This window comes from Muntiacus reevesi, chromosome 9, assembly GCF_963930625.1.
Source record: "Muntiacus reevesi chromosome 9, mMunRee1.1, whole genome shotgun sequence".
NCBI classification, from domain to species: domain Eukaryota; kingdom Metazoa; phylum Chordata; class Mammalia; order Artiodactyla; family Cervidae; genus Muntiacus; species Muntiacus reevesi.
In genome coordinates, this window is record NC_089257.1 from 62147314 (window position 1) to 62169486 (window position 22173).

The 22173-nt window shown below is 52.9% G+C and overlaps 3 protein-coding genes across 5 annotated transcripts; 2 read left to right on the forward strand and 1 right to left on the reverse strand.

Moving 5' to 3' along the window:
* Positions 1 to 672: 672 nt before the first annotated feature.
* On the reverse strand, positions 673 to 10668 carry C2CD2L (C2CD2 like). Of its 2 annotated transcripts, none has more exons than XM_065944797.1 (14): positions 9911 to 10668; positions 7851 to 7946; positions 7158 to 7277; positions 6891 to 7001; positions 6687 to 6803; positions 6478 to 6589; positions 6227 to 6335; positions 5251 to 5315; positions 5030 to 5157; positions 4766 to 4940; positions 3735 to 3836; positions 3454 to 3587; positions 3081 to 3366; positions 673 to 1765 (listed from the first exon to the last, which is right to left on the reverse strand). In XM_065944797.1, the coding sequence occupies exons 1-14, from the start codon at positions 10262 to 10264 to the stop codon at positions 1554 to 1556; spliced, it is 2121 nt and encodes a 706-aa protein (XP_065800869.1). In that variant the 5' UTR covers positions 10265 to 10668; the 3' UTR covers positions 673 to 1553. The 2 variants fall into 2 exon arrangements, with proteins under 2 accessions (XP_065800869.1, XP_065800868.1); XM_065944796.1 differs by having other exon boundaries at positions 3454 to 3590.
* A 3403-nt stretch (positions 10669 to 14071) lies between these two features.
* DPAGT1 (dolichyl-phosphate N-acetylglucosaminephosphotransferase 1) lies at positions 14072 to 19779 on the forward strand. 2 transcript variants are annotated; one of them, XM_065943847.1, is made up of 10 exons: positions 14072 to 14492; positions 14609 to 15300; positions 15600 to 15720; positions 15893 to 16106; positions 16378 to 16524; positions 17633 to 17717; positions 18269 to 18457; positions 18772 to 18859; positions 19026 to 19181; positions 19265 to 19779. In XM_065943847.1, the coding sequence occupies exons 2-10, from the start codon at positions 15140 to 15142 to the stop codon at positions 19328 to 19330; spliced, it is 1227 nt and encodes a 408-aa protein (XP_065799919.1). In that variant the 5' UTR covers positions 14072 to 14492; positions 14609 to 15139; the 3' UTR covers positions 19331 to 19779. The 2 variants fall into 2 exon arrangements, with proteins under 2 accessions (XP_065799919.1, XP_065799920.1); XM_065943848.1 differs by lacking the exon at positions 14072 to 14492 and having other exon boundaries at positions 14547 to 15300.
* A 762-nt stretch (positions 19780 to 20541) lies between these two features.
* H2AX (H2A.X variant histone) lies at positions 20542 to 21862 on the forward strand. The gene has a single exon (XM_065943850.1). The coding sequence runs from the start codon at positions 20601 to 20603 to the stop codon at positions 21030 to 21032; it is 432 nt and encodes a 143-aa protein (XP_065799922.1). The 5' UTR covers positions 20542 to 20600; the 3' UTR covers positions 21033 to 21862.
* Positions 21863 to 22173: the final 311 nt, after the last annotated feature.

Here is a 22173-nt window from a genome sequence, read left to right on the forward strand (position 1 = left end):
TATCTGCTTCAAGTCCCGAGTAAGGTCTGGGAGAACAGGAACCAGGATCTTTGAATTTGCTAGTACCCATAATCCCCTGAAACTTGCCCACATTTAGGAGTGTAAGACTTTTTATTATGATGAAACCCTTATGAGACTTCACCCTTCCAATCTGTCTCTTCTGAGGCAACAGCTCACCCTTATTCAGCGCTGACTGTATGCCAGCCAAGTTCTAAACACTTTACTCATTTACTTCTCACCCACAACCAAAGGATAACTACTATCATCACAGTCCCCACTCCACAGATGAGAAAACTGAGGTACTCTGAAGTTACATAATTTGTCCAAGGTCACGCAGATAATTATGTGTGCAACTGGGACTCAGATCCAGAGGCTCTACTCCAGACTCTCCTATATTCCAGGAGGAGCAGCCTGTTCAAGGAAGGGGAATGAAGATGCCCATACTAGCTGAAGGGCTTTTTTTCTTCCTGATTGAAATTACCACTACAACTTGATCTTTCAAAGACACTGTGCTCCCATCCTCTCTCTACATGTCCCTCCCTCTCTGCAAGAACTTCACAGACCCAATGTATGTGTCACCTACCCCACCTGGGTCCGTCTCTGATCCTCCCACTAGATTGACACCACAGCCTCATTACCCATTTGCCTTTCAAAGGATGACCATTTATCCAGTTTATAAACTCCAGTTTGACTTTAATAAATTAAATTCCAAGCCATCACACAGCAATGGACATCATCATCTCCCACTGCACAGAGGGGCAACCCTGCTCTTGCTCCATCATCACACAGTCTGTAAATAAAACTCCTAAAGCCATCTCTCTGGGGAAGGCCTCCCAGCAGGCTCCTGGCTCCCTCCTTCCAACAGAGCCACTGCTCACAGAGAAGGCATCAAGTACAAAAATGGTAATAAAGGGGGAGGGAAGGATGAGGAGCAGAAGGGGAGGCAGGGAGTGGGGAGTACCTGCCCCCCATCCCGGGCACCGGCCCGGCATTCTATGAGCTGCCAATGTCCTCAGAGGCAGACACTGGTGCTGGTCAGGGTGGGGACCTGAGGGAGGTGTGGGAGCCCCATCCCAAAGGGAATTGCCAACCCTCCTGGGACAGGAGAGAAGGGTCACCTGGGAGAGATGCCCTCTATCAACTGTTCACTGAGGGCCCGGGACCACACATATAAATAGAAAAGAGAATAAATAAGGGAGGAAGGATCATCTGAGGAGCTGAGCACCCTGGGACTCCTCTGAGGGGGTGGGTGTCAACAGCAGGCAAAGGGGTCTGAGGAATGCCCACAGGTGTCAGGACTGAGCCTCCTCTTGCTCCCAGCCACCCACTCCCTCTTCCACGTCCTTGGCAACGGGTGTCCACTTCTCACACGCTTCCCGTTGCAAGTACCCTTCCAGCTGGCCCCACAGCCCAGGGTGGACAGGGCTTCCCGGAACTCAGGGGGCTTCCCTGGCCCAGGCTGTTGGGAATCCAGGGAGGGGAACGGAAGGGAACGTGGGGAAAGGGCTGAGAGGACTCCCGCTCTCTCCTAGCTCAGAGGGTGAACAGGGCCCTCAGAGCTGAGGGCTGGGGTTGCCATTGGCCTTGGGTTTGGATTTGAAGGAAAAGCGCTTGATAAGACGCCGAGAAAAGCTGCCAGCCTTCTTTCGGACGCTGGGTGTGGTCGCCGTGTTGGAGAGGTCATCGTGTGATTGGCTCAGACCAGCTTCCTTCTGACGTGGCCTCCGGCGGAAGATGAGCTTCGTGCCGCTGCGCAGGAAGCTCACTGTGGGGCGAGAGGGGAGGCTGAGGGGCGAGGTGGGGAGCAGAGCACGGAAGAGCATGAAGGGGGTCAAGGCATGGAACAGAAAAAACATGCCCGCCCTCCTTCCTGCGGAAAACATGGCGGCGCTCGTGGGGTTCTGTGTGCACTCCTGAGGAGGAATGTCCCAGGGCTGGCTACTCTGTGAGGGCAGACTGACAGTTGGGCCTCTTTACTACAGAAAGAAAAAAGCTGAGCAGAGGTGTTCCTAAAAGCCTATAAAATCACGAAGGGACAACGTGGGTTGACCTTGACTTGTTGACTAGATTCCAGGATGTGAGCAAGGAGTCGTGTGTCTGGAAAACTTTAAAGGGGTAAATTCAAGACCAATATAATGAGAAAGGTGCTTACGCAGCAGGCTTTGGACTTAGGACCCTCATTATCCCAAGAAGTGATGCAGGCTTAAATCATAAATAGTTAAAGACATAAATCATAGATAGTTAAAATAGTTAAAGATGCACTGGCAGAGGGAGAAGGATATTTGGGGCAAGTCCTACAACCTTATAAATTAGAAATACCACAGGTATGCACTGACTGTGTCACTGCTACAGGGACACTCCTAGGGTTGGCCTAGGGAAGGATTTCTTATAGCGGAGAGAGTATGGAATGAAAGGAAAGAGGGAAGAAAAGAATAAGGGAAGGAAGATATGCCCTTAGATCCAGGAAGAGAGAAAAAAGGAGGTTTTTTTAAAAAGGGAAATACTTTTGCGTCTCTTCTTATTACCCACGCCTGTTAGATCCAAGCCAAGACCCAAGGCAGCAAGTCCCCAGTCTCTACTCTGGCATGGCTGAAACAGGCTGGGAACTCTGATGATCCGTTAGGAGGAAGGAGGAGACTGGCCCAAGGCTCCCATGTCCCTAAGTGTCCAGTGGGACCCAGTGGTGTGATGAAACTGGGCATCAAAGAGAGGTGGGGGTGGGGTTGGGGGCTTCCCTGGTGGCACAGTGGTTAAGAATTTGCCTGCCAATGCAAGGGACATAAGTTCGAGCCCTGGTCCAGGAAGATTCCACATGCCTTGGAGCAACTAAGCCTGTGGACCACAACCACTGAGCCGGAGCTCTAGCGGCTGGGAGCCGCAGCTACTGAAGCCTGCACGCCTAGAGCCTGTGCTCCACAATAAGAGAAGCCAGTGCAATGAGAAGGCCACACACTGCAACAAGGAGTAGCCTCCCTGTCTGAAACTAGAGAAAGCCTGTGCGCAGCAACCAAGACCCAGCATTACCCCACAATAAACAAGCACATTTTTTAAAAAAGGAGAGGTTGTCAATATCACCCCACCTTTGTGATCCTTGAGACTGCGGGTTTCCAGGGCACCAGTAGACCCTGTTTCCGACTCAACATCATCCACGGAGGGCCTCTCAGAAATGTCCGAACGTGTTGTCTCATCTGCTTCCTGGACACTCGTGGGACTGGAGAGGGCATCTAGGGGTCCTGGGGACATGGCTGGGGGGTCTGAGGGAGGTGAGGAGGGACCTTCACTGGGCCCTGCATCATCCTGTATTGAGGCGTCCAAGGATGCCGCATAGCCCAGGGACAGTGCCAACTCATCCTGAGCGATGGGCACCTGGCAGGAAGGACAAGTTTTAATGGGCAACAGTGACCCATGAGGGCTTTCTCCCGAGCCCACCTCCTTTCCCTGGAGCCCTGTTACCTTGGAAACACCCGAGATGATAAGTGTGCTACGCTTGGTGGGTGTCTTCTTGGCTGCCCGCCCACTGGGTTCAGTCAGCTGGCGAATGGCTGTCTCTGCTACAGGATCCAGGCCGTTGGAAAGGTGGCTCTCCCCTGCTGGATGACCGATACAGAAGACGGGCAACCTGACTCCTCCCCAGCTCCTTCTTGGACTTGAACTCCTGTGCCCCACCCAAAGTGGTTTTTGACTCTGGGACTCCGGTGTCAACCACCACTCACACTTCCCAATTCCCTACTCACGGCTGCTGCTGTGGGACGTGCTGCTGGGGCCACCACTCTCACTCAGCACAGTCGTCGTCTTCTCGGTCACCTCCACCTTGGACGGGGAGCGGGAGGGGGAGTCTGGTGGGTGGGGGAGGGTCAGTGAGCTGGGAGGTGCTTTAGAGTGGTCCCCACCCCCTACTGTCTTTATTGAGAGGCAGACTTTGGCTGACTCATGGCTAAGGCATGATTAATCACAGGGGTGACTAAGAAGATGCCATGGGGACAAAAAGATACCACAGGAACCAATAGGAGTGTGGGAAAGAGCCAGGGGGCCCATCAAGGGCATGAAAATACTGAGAGTGTGCAGAGATGGCATAGGGGTCCAGTAGAAGTAGGGGAAATGCCATGGGACCGGTAGAGCTGGGAGAAATGTCATGGAGAGGCCCTGGGAGTAGGAGAATTGCCGCTTAGGTCACTGGGTTTGTTGGAGGCTCCCACGGGCTGCTACAGGTTGAGGGGTAAGGGAGGGGCAATTAGGCAGCTGGGGCTGGGAAAAGGGAAGAAGACAGACGTGTGAAAAGAAAGAGGGGAACTTGGGGAGGTGGAAGTATGAGTACTGTCGTGGGGGCTGGTAGGTCCAGGCTTAAAGGGGAGAGGGCTAGTTAGGGAAATGGACAGATGTACGGGAAAGTTTAGGGCTTCCCTGGTGGTTCAGATGGTAAAGCATCTGCCTGCAATGCGGGAGACTTGGGTTCTATCCCTGGGTCAGGAAGATCCCCTGGAGAAGGAAATGGCAACCCACCCCAGTATTCTTGCCTGGAAAATTCCATGGACTGAGGAGCCTGGTGGGCTACAGTCCACGGAGTGGCAAAGAATCGGACACGTCTGAGCGACTTAACTTTCACTTTCAAGGGAAAGTTTGAGAGAGGCACAGGCGATATGGAAGATGTGGTCAGAAAACGGGGGGAGTTGGAATTAGGGCTTTCTTTGCCCTCTCCCTGTCCTGCCATGGATCTGCAGTCCAGGGCCCCTGGCTAGAGCTGGGCTCCCAGGCTCCTCGTCTTTACCTAACTTGCCATCTACCCGGGGCCGGGACTGGACAGTGGTGACCGTAGTGACAATGGTGCCATCCGGCATGATGGTCCGGTCCAGCTCAATCTTCTTGGTAGGTGTGATGCTGGGGCGTGGAGTCGAGGGGGTGGAAGTGCCCAGGTTCCGGGGGGAACCCTCCTCATACTGAAGCTGCCAAGGGGGGAAGAGGAAAGAGGCAGGGCCTCAGGACTGGCCTTCCCCCAGATCTTCCCATCTCCCCCCCAGGGGCAGCTTCTCACCTCTATTGCCATGGTGGCTGCCTGCCCCAGGGCTTTTCCGGGCCCAGGGGTGAGTGGGCATACCTGTCTTCGGGACAGTGGTCTGGAAGGGGAGGCCACAGACAGTGTGGCCTGGCCCAGGAGTTCAGCTGGGGAAAGGGGTGGCACTGTGAGTTGGGTCTATGACCAGGCGGCCCCACTCAGCACCCACCCAGAGGTGCTCCTTCTTGCCCCATACTCACTGTCTCCACAGCTGCTACTCCTCAGCACTTTGAGAATCAGCTCCCGGCTCTGGGGGCCCAGATCCCTGTGGCCAACAAGAGGTGGGGCAGGGAGGGGGAAGATTAGCAAACTGAATCCACCCTTGAGTTGATCACAGGCCAGAGGCAAAGAGTGCATGCATGTATGCTCAGTTGTGTTTGAGTCTTTGTGACCCCATGGAGTATAGCCCACCAGGCTCCTCTGTCCATGGGACTTCCCAGGGAAGCAAACAAGTGAGTTGCCATTCCCTCCTCCAGGGGATCTTCGAAACCTAGGGATCAAACCTGCATCTCCTGCATTGGCAGATGGATTCTTTACCACTGAGCCACCTGGGAAGCCCAGAGGCAGAGAGAGATGGATGTAAATAAGATGAAACAAGTGCTCCAATATGCTTCCAAATACAGACTCTTCCTTAGAAAATGGGATGGGGCTGAGCAGGGACCATACTCCTCAGCTGGGCATTCAGATCTTCCAGGTTCCTGCCTTTCCAGTCTCTCTCTATGTTGAATCACTCTCTTTTTCTTTTACTCAAGTTGTTCTCTCTGCCATGAACCCTTGGTCTCTCACACTACGTTGAAATCCTACTTTTGTTCAAAGGTGTGGTTTAAATGCCACTTCCTCCATGAAGCCTACTCTGATCTTTATTTCTATAGAATTAAGCTCCCTCACCTAAGCACTCCCATGGCACTTTTTATAAACGTGGACTAGAGCACTTATACCACCTTCTTGACGTACATCTGTCTCTGCTTTGAGCCAGTGATCAACTCAGGGTTGAGGTAGGTGCATCTTGGTCATATCTGTAACCCTTGGAACTAGGCCAGGGCCTGGCATACAATAGAGGCTCACACCAAAAATTAAGACCTGAAAACAGCTGATTCATGTCAGGGCTCTGCTGGAAGGACTTGGTCTCAGTTCACCCGTGGGAGCAGGGGTGGGGGCTGGGGAGTCACTCCTTACAGTGTCAAGTCCTCGCTCCACTCCACCTCAGGCCCAGCCCTCATGGGCTTTGTCCACTTCTGTTGCATGGGGTTGTCGAGCTCAGCTACACAGCACACTTCCCCAGTGCCTGTGAGGAACCAGAAACATAAAAATGCTCATATCCAAGCTGAGAGGCCATTGAGTAGTAGAGAGGTCATAACCTTGGCAGAGGGGCCAGGAACACCTGCAGACACAGCCTTGGTAGCCCACCAGAAGCTTCCGGCTCTCACCTTCCAGCTCACCTCCCAGGTGAGATGCTCGAAGCTGCCGTAGGAATAACCGGATAGGTCTGGGGATGGATGGCTGGACCTGGGGCGCCGTGGGTGGCTTCTCACTGGGAACCTAAGAGCAGGAAGAAGTAAAAAAAGCTGCAAGAATCCCAACACAGTACACTGGAGACAACATGCACACAAACTATTTGCTTGGAGTGCCTACTCACCAGGCCCCCAGGGGCAGAGCAAGCCCTAAGGTTGACCATCATAGCTGGCTGGGTGCTGACTATGGCATCCTCAATCAGCTCCTCAATAGTAGAAAGCTCTACTTGCTCCTCACCTCTCTGCAGGGAGGGGAACAAGGAGGTGAGGCCCTCAGCTCTGCCTCCCCCTCCCTGTTCTGTCTCTTCTCTCCAGCCCTTCCCCCTTACCTCCCTGGCCTGCAGCTTGGGAAGCACCGTCAGGCTGAGATCTGGGCGATCGGTGAAGGCCCAGGATACAAGCAGGCCTTCACCAGGGATTTCCTCCAGGTTGACTTCCAACTGGGGACAAAGGGACTGGGTTGACTTGCCCCACTCCTCCAACCCCCTAGGACCCTCTCTTCCCAAATTCCATCTCAGAGAGGAACCAAACAGAAAAGGCAGAGGCAACTGAACCTCCCACCCCCTGCCCAACTCAGTTTCCCACACCCCCTCCACCTGTGTTGGTGGCAGTGTCAGAGTGACGTGGTAGGTCTCCATGGAGACGGCAGCGGGGGACTGCTGGGTCACAGAGACTGGGAACATCACCTCCTCAGCAGAGAGCTGGCAGTGCAGCACCTGAGACAGCCAAGGCACAGAGGCAAGGAGGGTTAGGCATGGAGGAAGGATGCTCAACTCGGCCCTGCCCTGTCCTGCCTAAGAGTGGGTCAGCAGACCCCTCTCCAGTTTCCCTTGGGAATCACTTTTCGGGGGGTCCAACTCTTTTGCGATTCTTTTGTGACCCCAAGGACTGTAATCCGCCAGGCTCCTCTGTTCATGGGATTTCCCAGGCAAGAATACTAGAGTGGGTTGCCATTTCCTTCTCTAAGGGAATCTTCTCGACCAAGGGATCAAACCTGAGTCTCCTGCATTACAGGCATATTCTTTACCACTGAGCCACCAGGGAAGCCCCTGGGGTAGTCATAAATCCATAAAAGAATGAGAAATTTCAGACTCCTCCAGAAAAATGCAGATATGCACACAAGTACTACATTTTGCCTGTAACTTCAATGGGATTCTCCAACCTCCTGAAGTCAATTCTGGGATTCCTAAGGCATTCACAGACTTCAGGTTAGAACCTTCAAACTAAAGGGAACTCAGGATCAGCCCCCACCCCAGTCCTAAAGAAGGCAGTACCCATCAGACCCTTACCATGGTGCGCTCTGATTGGTCTATGCAGGTCACATGACTGATGCTGGCTTTGGGTGGGAGTTGGGGCACCTCCTCAAAGGCGATTTGGATGGAGCTCTGGGGGAGTAATGTGGACATAGGATCAGGTCTCTGGAGCTGCCCCCGCAGGGCTGACCTAGTCAGTTGCTGGCTAGGCCCTGGCACTGCAGAGGCCTCAGCTGCAGGCTGGCTTCTGGCCCCTCCTTGGCTCATGGCTTTAGGACAGGAAGTGTTTCTTTTGAATTCCACCTCTTCAGGGGTCTGCAGCTGTGAGGCAGACCTGGGGAGCTAGACCACCTCAGAGACCAGATCAACTTGAGCTGAAGACCCTAGATTCCTCCTTGAATGCCAGGAGCCTTCCTTCTCCCCCCACCTCTTCCCTACCCCTGAAGAAAGGTGTGCATAGAAAAAAATAACAGTAATAAAGGTGTTGGTGTCACCTATATATCCTAGCTGGGAGGGAAGAGGCACGGCTGAGCCAAGGGTGAAAGCAATAGGGCCACTTATTCAAGATAAGAACTAAGCCTTCTTCCAGCTAAATAGGATGTGGAGGCACAGGAGTATGACTCTACCCATATTCTTGGAGATGAAGACTAGCTCAGCATGGCCTTGGGGAAGTTTACCAGAGGAACTGGGAAGAAAAGCAAGCTCAGAGGGCTCAGGGGCCAGGGACCTGGCTAATTCCTCAAGGCAGAGAGTAAGGTGGCATTAGGGAGCAGAAAGCTGCTTAGCTTAGGTGTTGTAAGAGCTTCCTAATTCTTCCACGGCAGTGGAAGCAAACTGCTGCAGCCCCATCCAGGGAGCAGGATGGGAAGAAGTGAGGAGGGGGCACAGCCTGAGCACAGACAGAAACAAATCTACAGGGCTCATTTGCCTGGCAAACCGGGGAAAGCCAACTTCTCTACTACTGTAGCAGACTTGTCCGAAGGTCAGGCCAAGGGAGATGGATGGTTAGAACCCCAATCTCCCCACCCCCTCCAAGGGAGGCTAATGTCTAGCTGAGTCAGCTGTCGTGGGGAGTCAGTCCTGACAGAGGGACAAGGTCCAGGGAGAGCTGGGTGGAAGACTGAGTTCATGGTGCAGACTGACAGATGCCATCTGGCTTTCTGGTCAGCTGGGTGAAGGAGGAAGAGCAATTTTTTGTGTGTCTACTTCTGTTTCCAGGCATCTGGGCAGCTAGTTGAGTGAAGCCCTCCAACTAGTGGTGGCTGGAAATGGAGAACCCTCTGAGCAAGGCAGTTCATAGGCTGTGAAGGCCAAGATGAGTGGGAACCCCAAGACAAGGAGGTCTCCACTTCCCACTCCCACCTCAGTCTTATGACCATGCTTCCTGCCCCACTTCCTGGGAGGCCAGCTGTTGGTGGTGCAATGGGAGGAAGTAGGCTGGGCTGGTTTGTGACTGACCCTCAAGGGACTGCTCTAGGCTCATATGCTGGGAGGGCCATGGATTGTCAATCTCCTTTCCACCTGAACACCTTTCCTTCCACACAGACATGGCAGGGAGCATGAAGAAGGACGTGTTAGACTGGAGCCGTGAAATTACTGAGGGATTGGGGGTGGGTGGGATTCAGGCTTCTCGGGGACCTGCCTGGTCACACCAGGGATCTGGTGCATGAAGTGCTGACTGGGTGTGGTGGCAAGAGGACCAGGCAGATTCTTTCACAGGTGCACCTGTCTCTTTTCTACGCCTGCCAGCCCTGCTCTCCCCCCACTCACCCCCCTCCACACACACAACTAGCACCCAGGCTAGGCGGAAGTGCCCTGGGGCACAGGGATTAGTGTTGCTATGAGAACAGCAAGTTGTGCACCGGTTTGAAGCCAGAGAGTACCTAGACCACAGGAATAGAAAATTTGGGATATAACTGATTTCCACAACGCCCAGTCACACCTGAACCCTTCTCTCTGACCCCAGAGGGGAAGAGATGCCATGGGGTTCCTCAGTTGATCCCCACCCCCATACGGTCCTCCTGGCCTGAGCAGTCCTTCCTCTAAAATTAAAAAAAGGCAGAGTGGGGGGACCATCTAGGTCCTGTCCAACTCACCCCATCCCTGCAGGCCTGCTCGTTCAGCGCTCGCACCCAAGCCCGCTGCCAGTTCTCCCGGAAAGACTTGAAGGCGAAGAGAGATGCCAGAAGGCCCCGGACGCCTGGCTCCTCGGGTGCGCCGGCCCGTGTCGCCCTTAGCCTCAGCAGCGAGCGCCACACGCCCAGCTCCCGCAGGGAGCCGGCGGGTTCGGCAGCGAAGGCGGGTTTCTGGCCCCGGCCCCCGCGGGCCCGCGCCAACCACAAGCCCCGGGCATACTGCAGCAGCCAGCCCAACACCGTGAGCAGTGAGGCGGCGAAGAGGATCAGCAGGGCTGCCCAGCCCACGTCCCGTTGCCCCCAACCCGGATCCATGCTCCGCGCGGGCTCCGGTCCCGGTTCCAGCTCAGGCTCAGCCGCTGCCCCGGGGGAGCATGGCCCGAGCGGGCCGTGGGGCGGGGGCGGGCTCCCCCGGGGCTGGGCGCGCGGGATTGGGGGCTCTCCGGGGTTGGGTGCCCGGGACTAGTGGGTGCCACAGATCGAGGAGAGGAGGTTCCTGGGGGGTCGCGACGCCGGAGTCGCTCTCTCCATAGTCCGGGCCCCTCCTCGGCTGATCCACCAGTGCGACCGGGTTAGTCGCCGGCCAGCGCCCGACTCCTCCCACGGCGGGGGCCCCGCCGGGCCCGGGCGGAGACTTGTCTGCAGAGACGCTGTGGCTCACGGGCCGGCACCGGCTCCCGGAGGGCTGCGTGCGCAGAGCTGACACTGACAACACGGCCGGTCCCCCGCCCCCACCCTGCCTTAAAGGAGCCGCACCCGCGCGGGGCGGGGCTTAGGGAGCCGGGAACTCCAGCTCTGGAAGACGGTGGGAGGAGGAGAGGAACGGGGAGGAGGTTCCTGGGTGGGAAATGGGCGGGATCTTTAACTACCCCGCCCCATCCTGGAATCTGGGGTACCCCTGCTCCCCTGAGCTCAAGGTAAGAGTAAGCAAGAGTAACTGCACTCACCAGAGATGCCGCCTCTGCTTTCCCCTACGCTCCTTAGCTTTCCGTAGTCTGGACCCCTGTGGGGTTAAAAAGGAGGTACCCCCTGTGGATAACATCAGCCCCTTATCCCAACACTCCCAGGTTCCGCAGCTTCTTGGTTCTTATGTCCTGGCCGAAGCTAGGCTCTGGGTGTGTAGCTGCAGAGCATCCCTCCTAGATAGAAGTGCCTGGCAGACGTCCAGTTGATACCCACCGGAGAGAGGTTGAGAACAAGGAATATTGAACCCCCCTCATCCACTCCTATCCTTTGGAGCCAGGACGAAGAGACACCCTATTAACCTCCTTGCTCTTGTGGAGATACTTCCCAAGCCTGGGGCTGCTTCTGTTTTTAAAAATAATGTATTTCCATAGTAACAGCTTCTGCCTAAGGAACACGTGTGGAGGGGGTGGTAATGAGAAGGGAGCTGGCAGTGCAGCACTGGACTATCAATAGATTCAGCCAGAGGACTGAAATATGTGATATCTCAGCACGCATCCAAAAATGATGTTATAGGTACACTCTGGCCTCAGAATCCATCCCTTTTCCTAGATGTAAGGGGATGGATTCCATTCCCATAGGACAGAGGCTTGTCATTGCTTCCTGGAGGCAGGGGAAGGAAAATTCTACAAAAGGATTCGGAATCTCCATTCCCCAAGAGGCCCTTTTTCTCCACGTACATATGGCAGGCCTTCCTTAGAGAGGTAAACAGGAAGGTGTTAAGTATCTCTCTCCCAAATCCAGTCATTACTCTGAGCAATGAGCACATGGAAGTAAACAATGTCCTCTTAAAGTGTGGGGTTGCAGAGCTAAGCAGAACCTGCCAGGTTAGCAACAGGGTGCCTGAGCCATGGGAGGTGTAGGAAAGCCTGGGGCATCCCCAGATTTCACTCTAAGGAATGGGGTGTGGGTGACCTTGCTGTGGCCCTGGCCATGCATCATCACTGGATCCCCCAAACTATAGGTTTCCCTTGTAGCTCAGTTGGAAAAGAACATGCCTGCAATGTAGGAGGCCGGGGTTCGACTCCTGGTTCGGGAAGATCCCCTGGAGAAGGAAATGGCATCCCATTCCAATAATCTTGCTTGGAGAATCCCATGGACAGAAGAGCCTGGCGGGCTACAGTCGATTGGATCCCAAGAGTCAGATATGACTTAGCAACAAAACCACAAACTACAGAAGTCTTAGAGTGTGGATTTTAGGGGCAAAAAGAGTGGGGACCCTGTCTTAACTCATCTCTCTTTCCTCATATTCAGTCAAGATACTTTACTATAATGAAGTCACCTCCTTCAGGAAAACAATCATGTTTATATCAGTTTGTATCCCTACAGTACTTAAAAGTTTCCCAAGCACAAATTCTTTGTCATTTTAAGAAGTCTAACAGAGGGACTTCCCTGGTGGTCCAGTGGCTGGGACTCTCTGTGCTCCCAATGCAGGGGCCCCGGGTTTGGTACCTGGTCAGAGAATTGGATCCCACGTGCCACAACTAGGAGTTTGCATGTCACAACAAAGATCGAAGGTCCTCTGTGACGTGGCTAGGACCCAACACAGCCAAATAAATAAATATAAAGAAGCCTAACAGAAAATATTCCAATATACATGTAAACACTGAGAATTTCTATACTGTTTCCATCTTTTGAAAATCTATTTGTATCATCCAAGTGGAATGGGAGATCTTGGGGCTTGCTGATAAAGGAGAGGCAGGAAGGAATGGAAAAAACTCAGTTGCCTGGAAAAAGCCACAGATATGGTCCTGTAAGTATCATAGATCCAAACCCTCCAAAGCTGTCTCATAATGACTTGTTCAGCACTGTGAAACATTTCTAGGACAGTCTTTTCAGGCAATCAGACTTAATAATGCATTGGCTTTGCTTACTGGAAGGCACTCAGGGCTCCCTAGCAGGAGGTGTGCATATCAGACCTTGCCTGCTCAGCCCAAGAAACCAGCTGAAACCATTGACAACCCACCTGATCCATGGATCCTAGGATGAGCGTCAGCATATAGGCAGATGCTTTGAACTTGTATCAGGACAGGCACAAAATTTCAAGTGTGCCCAATCATGCGTTTGTTCCTCCTTGTGAGTCTGATAATCAACTGGGCATTTACCATCATGGGAACAAAAATATTCTGATTATATAAGAAGTATCCAAGTAACCATGTTCTGACAGTAACATGTATTCATGGACCTTGAATCCCCGGTGTCTTGTTTTTGAACAAGTCCCCTACCCTCTTCCAGTGGGGGTTGTAGGGGAGGGCTAATGATCTCTGGAGAAAAAAAAGAAGACAAAGGTTCCCAATGCCAAGATGGGAAGATTTATTAGGATTGCCCTCCTAATAAAACAGGAAATAGATACAGATTATTCTTCAGATCTCCAGGGAGTCTCAATCTGCTCCTGATCAACAAGATAACTGAATGCTGCCTCCTCTGGGGCTCTCACAAGCTCCTCCTTTCCACCTGCTCCTGGTGTCTCATTTTCCCTGTTTGAAAGGCCCTTCCACTCTTGTCACATACTGAAATCCTTGGAGATATTACTTTTCCTCAAGGTCCTCTCACTTCCCCTGGTCACAACTAATTGGTCTCTCCTATTGCCCTCTGTACCTCTTTCAGATGGAGACTGATTATATGTATTGATGCCTTCTATACAGATATCTGTGTGCTTAGCCCCAGGGGGACACCCTGTGGAACAGAAAACACTTTGCCTCTAGGGGGTTTCCAGTCTAAGAGGCACAGATGCACACTCATGTACCTATGTGCTGCTGCACACACACACAGAAAAACAATACCAGTGGGATAATAAGTACTGAAAAACTGGTGGAATACAACTATCAAGTAAATACTGGCTTGGTATATATATAAGTCATATATATGGCTTTATGTTGTTAATCAGAGCCACCTTCAAGTAGAAAGAACATTTGAGAGACAAGATGGACTACCTTTGGCCTAAAAAGAGTCAACCTGACTCTGACTCCTATTCAAAAGAATGAAGAAACTATCAGCATACTTGAGTTCTCTCCTCAACTTCCTCGTGATGATTTCTTCCCTGAGGACTGGAAATCATTTGCCACCTAAGAGCCTGTGAATGCGTGAAAAAGGGAAACAGGTGCCAAGCAAATGGCACCTGAGCTGGACGGAGAACCCTGCCTGGGAATTCCTCAGGTTACAAGAAGCCAGCCACTTTTGGGTCTGCTTCTCCTATTTAGTTCTTTCCAAAGCCTCGGCCTCACCTCCTAGGACTGGAAGGCTGCCACAGTCTAATGATCCAGTACGAAGGAAAGTCAAGTACTGGGTTAAATCCGAGACCTGAGAGCACTCCCCGCCCCATCAGTTCTGAAGTGCGCAGCTACGTTGCCCGGCAACTAACTGCTACTGCGGGGGTAGAAGGTGGGTGGGATGATGAAGGAAAGGTACCTGAATCAAGGACACCGGAAAACATGAAGTGGGAGGGGCTTTTCAGGTGTCGGCGCTTAAAATTTACATCATCTTCCAAACTGTAGCTGAGTTTCGGGGAACTGAGTTGTTTTTACCTTGGCTTCCTTCTCAACGTTGACTACTTTGGCAACAGGTTTTCTACCAGGAGCAGGTGCTGCTCCACATCCTTATCCCGCCTGCCCCCTCGCCCCCGCCCCTTGCTTCCTGTAGCCATCTTCCCGGTTCTTGAGGCGTCCCAGAGTAAACGCCAGGCATTGGCTCTTTTAGCGTGACCAGCGGAGGCCAACGGAGCTAAACCTGACGTGGAACCAAAAATAAGCCGCGTCAGACACGTGGTACAAGGAGGCGTTCATCTTGGAAACTGGCAAGGAGTTTTTCCCCTCTGGGCTGTACATCTTTAATATGATGTTGGGAAAGAATCTGCTTTTGTTTGTCCTTCTTTAATTGCTTTTCCAGATCCATGGTGATGATTCATCTCTCGAATAAAGGGTGTGGCTTAAAAATCACACTTCTGTCCCCACTATTATGCCCGTATTAAAAATGGCCGCCTCCTTCCAGTGATCGTTGCTCTGCGAACTAGATCCGGGCGGAAACAGTGGGTAAGCAGAGGCAGAGAGGCAGAGCCAAGGTTGCTTCATAGAGGCTCGCGGGAGTCCCGAAGGCGGCTCAGGTCAGAGTTCTTGGGTTTTGCTCAGGCTGCTGTAGGAAGAGCCAGCCTGTGGGGAGCGGCCACACCTTACTGCTGGAGCTTGCCCATTAGCTAAGAAGGCGGCCGAGTGGGCCCCCTGGCAGGTCACCATGTGGGCCTTCCCGGAGTTGCCGATGCCGCTGTTGGTGAATTTGATCGGCTCGCTGATGGGATTTGTAGCCACACTCACCCTTATCCCTGCTTTCCGAGGCCACTTCATCGCCGCGCGCCTCTGTGGCCAGGACCTCAACAAATCCAGCCGGCAGCAAATGTGAGGGGCCGGGCAGGGGGGGAAGGGGTGTGGGCAGAGGCGGGGACTGGAATGCTTGACTGCGCTCGAGACAAAGCGCTAACCTAGGAGCCAGCCCGGGATTCTGGGAGGTGGAGGGCAGATCTGGTTAGTATTGGGGAAGGGATGGAGGCGGAAAGGTGGGACCCTTGGGTGTATCTGGGATTCCAGTGGTGGTGCCCTTCCCCGCCAAGTTAGGTGACGGTACTGCTTGCATTAGTGAGTGACCACGCCCCTTTTCCTCTTTTCCCCTCTCCACCTGACATGCTGCTGGGCCACAGCCCAGAGTCCCAGGGAGTGATCAGCGGTGCTGTTTTCCTTATCATACTCTTCTGCTTCATCCCTTTCCCTTTCCTGAACTGCTTTGTGGAGCAGCAGTGTAAAGTCTTCCCCCACCATGAAGTAAGTGGGTTAGTGCGGGCGGCTGCCTGGGGCTAGGGCTAAGAGTTAGTGAAGACAGTTGAGGTTATTTGGGTTTGCGGGGAGGAGCTGAGAACGAACGAAAAGACGGGTCTTGAAAGGAGCGGTGAAGTGGGAGTAGACTGGAGCCATGACATGCCCGAGCCTCCCCCAGTTTGTGGCCCTGATAGGTGCACTCCTTGCCATCTGCTGCATGATTTTCCTGGGCTTCGCGGATGATGTACTGAATTTGCGCTGGCGCCATAAGCTGCTGCTGCCCACCGCTGCCTCACTACCTCTCCTCATGGTCTATTTCACCAACTTTGGCAACACGACCATTGTGGTACCCAAGCCCTTACGCCCGATCCTTGGCCTGCATCTGGACTTGGGTGAGTAGCATGGCCACTTCTGCCCCTATGACCCCTATTTCAGGGCACCCTTGCCAAACACCCCCCTACTCCGGGGAGGGGGGGCGTTGTCTGGCCGAGCATCCTTCCTGGTGCTCCACATTCTCCTTCCTGATTTGTCCCCCCATGTCTTCTTAGATCCTTTTGTTGACCTTTCATCTCACACTTGGTCCTCACCACTTTTGTCAGAAGAATATCCTTAAATCCTTATTCCACAGGCGGCATTACTTTTCTTACTGTCTTCTTCCCGCAGGGATCCTGTACTATGTCTACATGGGGCTGCTGGCAGTGTTCTGTACCAATGCCATTAATATTCTAGCAGGAATTAATGGCCTTGAGGCTGGCCAGTCACTCGTCATTTCTGCTTCCATCATTGTCTTCAACTTGGTGGAGCTGGATGGTAGGTGGGATTGGAATAGGGAGAGAACTCTGAGTATTAAGGAAGCGGCCTGATCTCTGGCTTTGGGGAATTCAGAAAAAATGTGATATGTGAGTAATTATGGAAAATAAGGGGAGCTACTTACCTATTAATAGTAAGTTACAAATAGTAACTAAGATTTGTTAAATGTGAGAAAGAAAGCCCTGCCATTTATAAAGGGATTGTCACTAATAGGTAGGCCATGATCTTCTCCAATTGAACATAAACAATTTTATAAAACCCCAAATCAGACAGGGTAACTCTTCTCTGTGACCAAAACCAGACCCCCTCTATAACTGTGTCTGAGAATAGACAAAACCACAGGAACACAGTACATCTCACAATGACCAAGATCCCGTGCTGGCTAAAATGAGTGGTTGCTGGTTCCTTCTGATAACAGCTCAGTTCTTCTCACTTCTTGGATAAAAATTATTAAGCTTCTCAATCATGGCACTAACACTGCTGACAGCACCCAGTCCAGGGCAAAACTCTGCCTCCTTGCATCCTCCACAGAATTACTTAAAACAAATCGTATAACAAGTCCTCCTAACACCTCCTTACTGAGGCATCCTAAGGTTCCCCACAGTGTGTGGGTTCCAAAGTGTCGCTTGTTACACCTCAATAAACCTAGCTTTGACTCCAGGCATGTTTCTAGTGGTCTATGGCTGAAGGACCTCCATAAGTGCTTATTAAAGTTAAGCACTTTAAAAATGTAATCTCACTGTAAACTCTGTAGCCACTCTATGTGGCAGGTATTTTTATCAACCTTTTTTCACAGATAAGAAACTGAGACTCAGAGAGGTTAAATGTGTCATGATCAAGGTCACTCAGGAAGTAAAGCTGACGTTCAAACCAAGGTGTGAATGGTCTGAACCAAATGTAAGACAGTAACTAGTTTAGGAGGGGTTCATGAAAGAGGTGAAGTATTGGAAACTGCCTGGGTGATATAAAAGGGGTAGTGAGTCCTTGAGACTTTAGAGAGGTGGACGGTATAGCTTGGGACAGAACTTAGAGACAGAGGAAAATAGGACCATGATGTGCAGGGGAAGTGGACATCAACTTTTCCTTTCTTTTCCCCCTTCTTTCAAAGGTGATTATCGAGATGATCACATCTTTTCCCTCTACTTCATGATACCTTTTTTTTTCACCACCTTGGGACTGCTCTACCATAACTGGTAAGTAGGCCTGTGGACAGGGGGGACAGCTCTTTGGACATGTGGCAAGTATCATCCTGATTGTGACCCATCTCCTGATACAGAGGCTAAACCTGTACATCTCTGTATTGTTCTCTGGGTCTTTAGTTGGTAATATTCTTAAATCTTGGGCTTCCCCAGTGGCTCAGCGCCTAAGAATCCACCTGCAATATAGGAGACCTCGTTCAATCCGTGGGCCAGGAAGATTCCCTGAAGCAGGACATGGCAACCCACTCCAGTATTCTTCCCTGGGAAATTTCATGGCAGGCTACAGTTCATGGAGTCACAAAGAGTTAGACATGACTGAGCAACTTAGCATGCATGCATTCGTAAACCAGTCACTTGGGCAGATGCTGTGGAGCCCCCAGGAATAGAAGGAATCAGGGCCTTGGTTCCTGGAGAGTTGCTGGGAGAGGAGGAACCCTCTCTGAGCCAAATCTGGCCAGGGCTAGCCCAGTGCCCAGGATGTGTGATGTGAGATAAAGGATTGCTAACACCTCTTGCTGCTGGCTCAGATCCTCTCCCCCACACAGGTACCCATCTCGGGTGTTTGTGGGAGATACCTTCTGTTACTTTGCTGGCATGACCTTTGCCGTGGTGGGCATCTTGGGACACTTCAGCAAGACCATGCTCCTCTTCTTCATGCCCCAGGTGTTCAACTTCCTCTACTCACTGCCTCAGCTCCTGCATATCATCCCCTGTCCTCGCCACCGTATGCCCAGGTAGCTTTGGGGCTTGAAAGGGACATCGTAGCTTTGTCACTTGGGATGCCTTAGACGTTTGCTGTGCAAAGGGAGTGGGCCCAAAGAAGGGCTCTCTCCATACAGTTAGCCCTTTATACATTACAGAGCACATTTAGTTACATGATCTCATTTAATGTTCACAGAAGCACAGATCACACAGAAGTATGCAGCAGAATCAGAAATAGATCTCAGGGTGTTTGACTCTACATTCAGTGCTCTTTCTATGAATTAACCACAGTGAGGAGAGTTCTTGGTGTAGTGGCCCAGTCACATGAAGCTCTCTTCCCCTGCAGACTCAATACCAAGACAGGCAAACTGGAGATGAGCTATTCCAAGTTCAAGACCAAGAGCCTCTCTTTCTTGGGCACCTTTATTCTAAAGGTAACAGGGTAACAAGGAGGTAAGGCTCTAGGCTGCCATTCTGAATTCAGGGAATGGGAAAACCTAGGCCTACATCAGACCCAAGGGGAGTTTGCAAGCATTCAGCAGATCCCATTCCTGAAGCATAAGTATTAGCAAAAGTTCTCTCCACTTTTGGCCCCTCCAGGTAGCAGAGAACCTTGGGCTATTGACGGTGCGCCACAGTGAGAATGAGGACGGTACCTTCACGGAATGTAACAACATGACCCTCATCAACTTGCTACTTAAAGTCTTTGGGCCCATGCATGAGAGAAACCTCACCCTCTTCCTGCTGCTGCTACAGGTGCAATACTCTTGGGGGTGTGGTTTACACCTCCTTGTCTCCCTTTCTCCAGGGTTCTTACTATAGTTCATTTCTCCTTGCAGGTCGTCGGTAGTGCTGTCACCTTCTCCATTCGGTACCAGCTTGTCCGACTCTTCTATGATGTCTGAGTCCCCTGATCCATTGCCCTTTGCCTCACAGCCTCCAGGGTTCCTGACTCAGGCCAACATCTCCTGGACCAAGACTGCCAACTGGCCCAGGCCTCTCCCACCCTTCATTTTCCTCCAGATTTTGTTCTCAGCATTTCCTTTCCCGTGATTATTGACACCTGGGCCTGTCTTGCTCTCTAATGACTGGTGATTGGACTTTGCCTATGGCTTTCTTCAGCTTGCCTCTCCATCCCATCTTTGCTGCCTCCTAAGTTGGGGTACTGTAGCTTTTATGCAGTTGCCCACAACTCTGACACTCAAGGAAAATGCTGGACTTGGAGACAGAACCCTGGTTGGGGATAGGGACACAGGTTCAAAGGTGACTTGACTATAAATTAAGTATCCTGATGATTAAGAGTAGACCGGGGGGCCAGGTGCTCCCAGTGGTGACAATAAAGTATTGTCTTTTTCTTGTTGTTCCTATAGGTGTATTTCCTATATGGGCATTGTAGGGTGGATGGGGAAGGTTGAAGGAGGTATTTCCTCGGAGAGGATGCCTATCTCTGTCCCATCCATTTTTTCTTTTTTTTTTTTAAGCACATCAGGCGCCTCCTAGCAAGAAGTGATCAGAAAGAACAGACCAAACAGAACATGTTGAATAAATGTGAAATCCTTCTGCTCAGGTGGCATAAAGAGCCATAAGATTGGCGTTATCTGTTCTCTGGGGTAGGATTGGACTTTCAGGGGGTCTCATTCCTTCCCCTTTTCACTCTCCTTTTGCCAGGTAGGAGGAGGGAGTGACCAGACCTAGGACGGGAGGCAGAGGTAGTTATGGTGTTGACTCTTCTCCTTTAAAAGTCCTAGGCCTGCCGTGCGCAGACTTCCCAGACGCTCTTGAGTTGGCTTCCGACTCTACCCTTCTTGTCTTCCGGTTCTGGGCTCGGGATGTAGCGTTTAAATCTGGCGCGCTTCACTTGGATTGGCTACAGCCGAGACTGGCTGGCTGTCGGCTACTCTCTGCGCCTCCTCGCCCGTTCCCCGGGCAAAAGGTTTTCAAATTCGACCAATCGGCGGACGCGTTCCCTCAGCGGAGGCGCGTCACCGAAGGGTTAACTGCAGCCAACCAGAGGCGGGTATTAGAGAAAAGAGCCAATCAGGAGGGCGCGGGGGTGTGCCCTGAGGGGCTTATAAGGGCGGCCCCTGGTCGCGCGCGGAAGCGTTAGACTGCGGCGGGTGGTTGTTCCTCTGTTTTGTTAGCCCTTCTCCTCACCGCTCCTCTACCTCATACAGCATGTCGGGCCGCGGCAAGACCGGCGGCAAGGCCCGCGCCAAGGCCAAGTCGCGCTCTTCGCGAGCGGGCCTCCAGTTTCCCGTGGGCCGCGTGCACCGGCTGCTGCGGAAGGGCCACTACGCCGAGAGGGTGGGCGCCGGCGCGCCGGTCTACCTGGCGGCGGTACTCGAGTACCTCACCGCTGAGATCCTGGAGCTGGCGGGCAACGCGGCCCGCGACAACAAGAAGACGCGGATAATCCCCCGCCACCTGCAGCTGGCCATCCGCAACGACGAGGAGCTCAACAAGCTGCTGGGCGGCGTGACGATCGCCCAGGGAGGCGTCCTGCCCAACATCCAGGCCGTGCTGCTGCCCAAGAAGACCAGCGCCACCGTGGGGCCAAAGGCGCCCGCGGGCGGCAAGAAGGCCACCCAGGCCTCTCAGGAGTACTGAGGGCGCCCGTGCCGCCACCGTCCGGCCCTCCCCTCTACACCACAAAGGCCCTTTTAAGGGCCACCACAGCGCTCACAGAAAGAGCTGGGCCACTTCAGGCTCCGGGCCGGGCGGCCGCGCGCTCGCCCCGGCCCGGCCCGCCCCTCCCCCCGCGGCTCGCTCCCGCCGAGGCTCGGCGGAGGGCGTGCGTTCGAACGCCGCTCGGCCCTGCGAGCGAGCTCGTGACTCGGCCGTCTTGGCCCCAGAATGCCGATGGGCTGCGGGGAGGCCGCGGCACCTTCCGGAAGGCTGGGCCGGCCGAGCTGACGCAGGGCCGGGGGGAGTGCGGGAAGAAGGTGAGTCGGTGCGGACGGTCGCCGGCGAGGCCGTGCGCTCTGCTACAGCTCGGTGCTTCGGACTGGATTCGATTGCTGCCGCCGGCGGAGTCAATCGGTCGCTTCATTTCGTCCCGGGACCCTTTTTGCTGCCGGATCCCGGGCCTCGCACGTCCGCGCTCCCTCCATCTTCATTCGCAGGCCTGTGCGCGTCCCGGAAGAAACCCTTCGCGGCGTGAGCGTCTCCAACGGTAGCCGGGCTTGGCGGCGTGGAGCCTGCGGGAGCCCTGCCCCCGGGCCCGCCCCTCCTCCCTGCTCCCTTCCCGGCGGGTCCACTCCGCCAGCCAAGCACCTAGATACCAGCACAAGTCCGTTAATCCCCGTCTGGACTGAGCCGCCTTTGACTTCGGAACTGGAATTTTGCAGCTAACCCATTCAAAACTAGTACTTTAGGTATTGGGGGGGAGTTTCAGATGGACTAATTTTATTAAAGGGTTGTTTTTTTCCTAAAGAAAAGTGAGGTGTCTTCATTTTGCGAAAGGGTTGTAGAGTCGACTCTGTAGATACCTAAAGGTAGTGTGAGAGGGGGAACCGATATAAGGCTTTACTGTTAACTGGAGCGGCAAATTGTAGCTTATTAAGAGGATGGGTCTTTCTTGGCGTTCCCTGGGAGACACTTGATTCTGTCAGAAAATGGGAACTATTGACAGGCGTGTTTCAGGAGAACTTTGAAAGGGTCCTAGCCTCTGAGATCAGGCATAAATAAAGGGTTTTGAGTTTTGTCCTTTTCTGCAGCCCCATCAAAAATAAATACCACCTTCAAATTT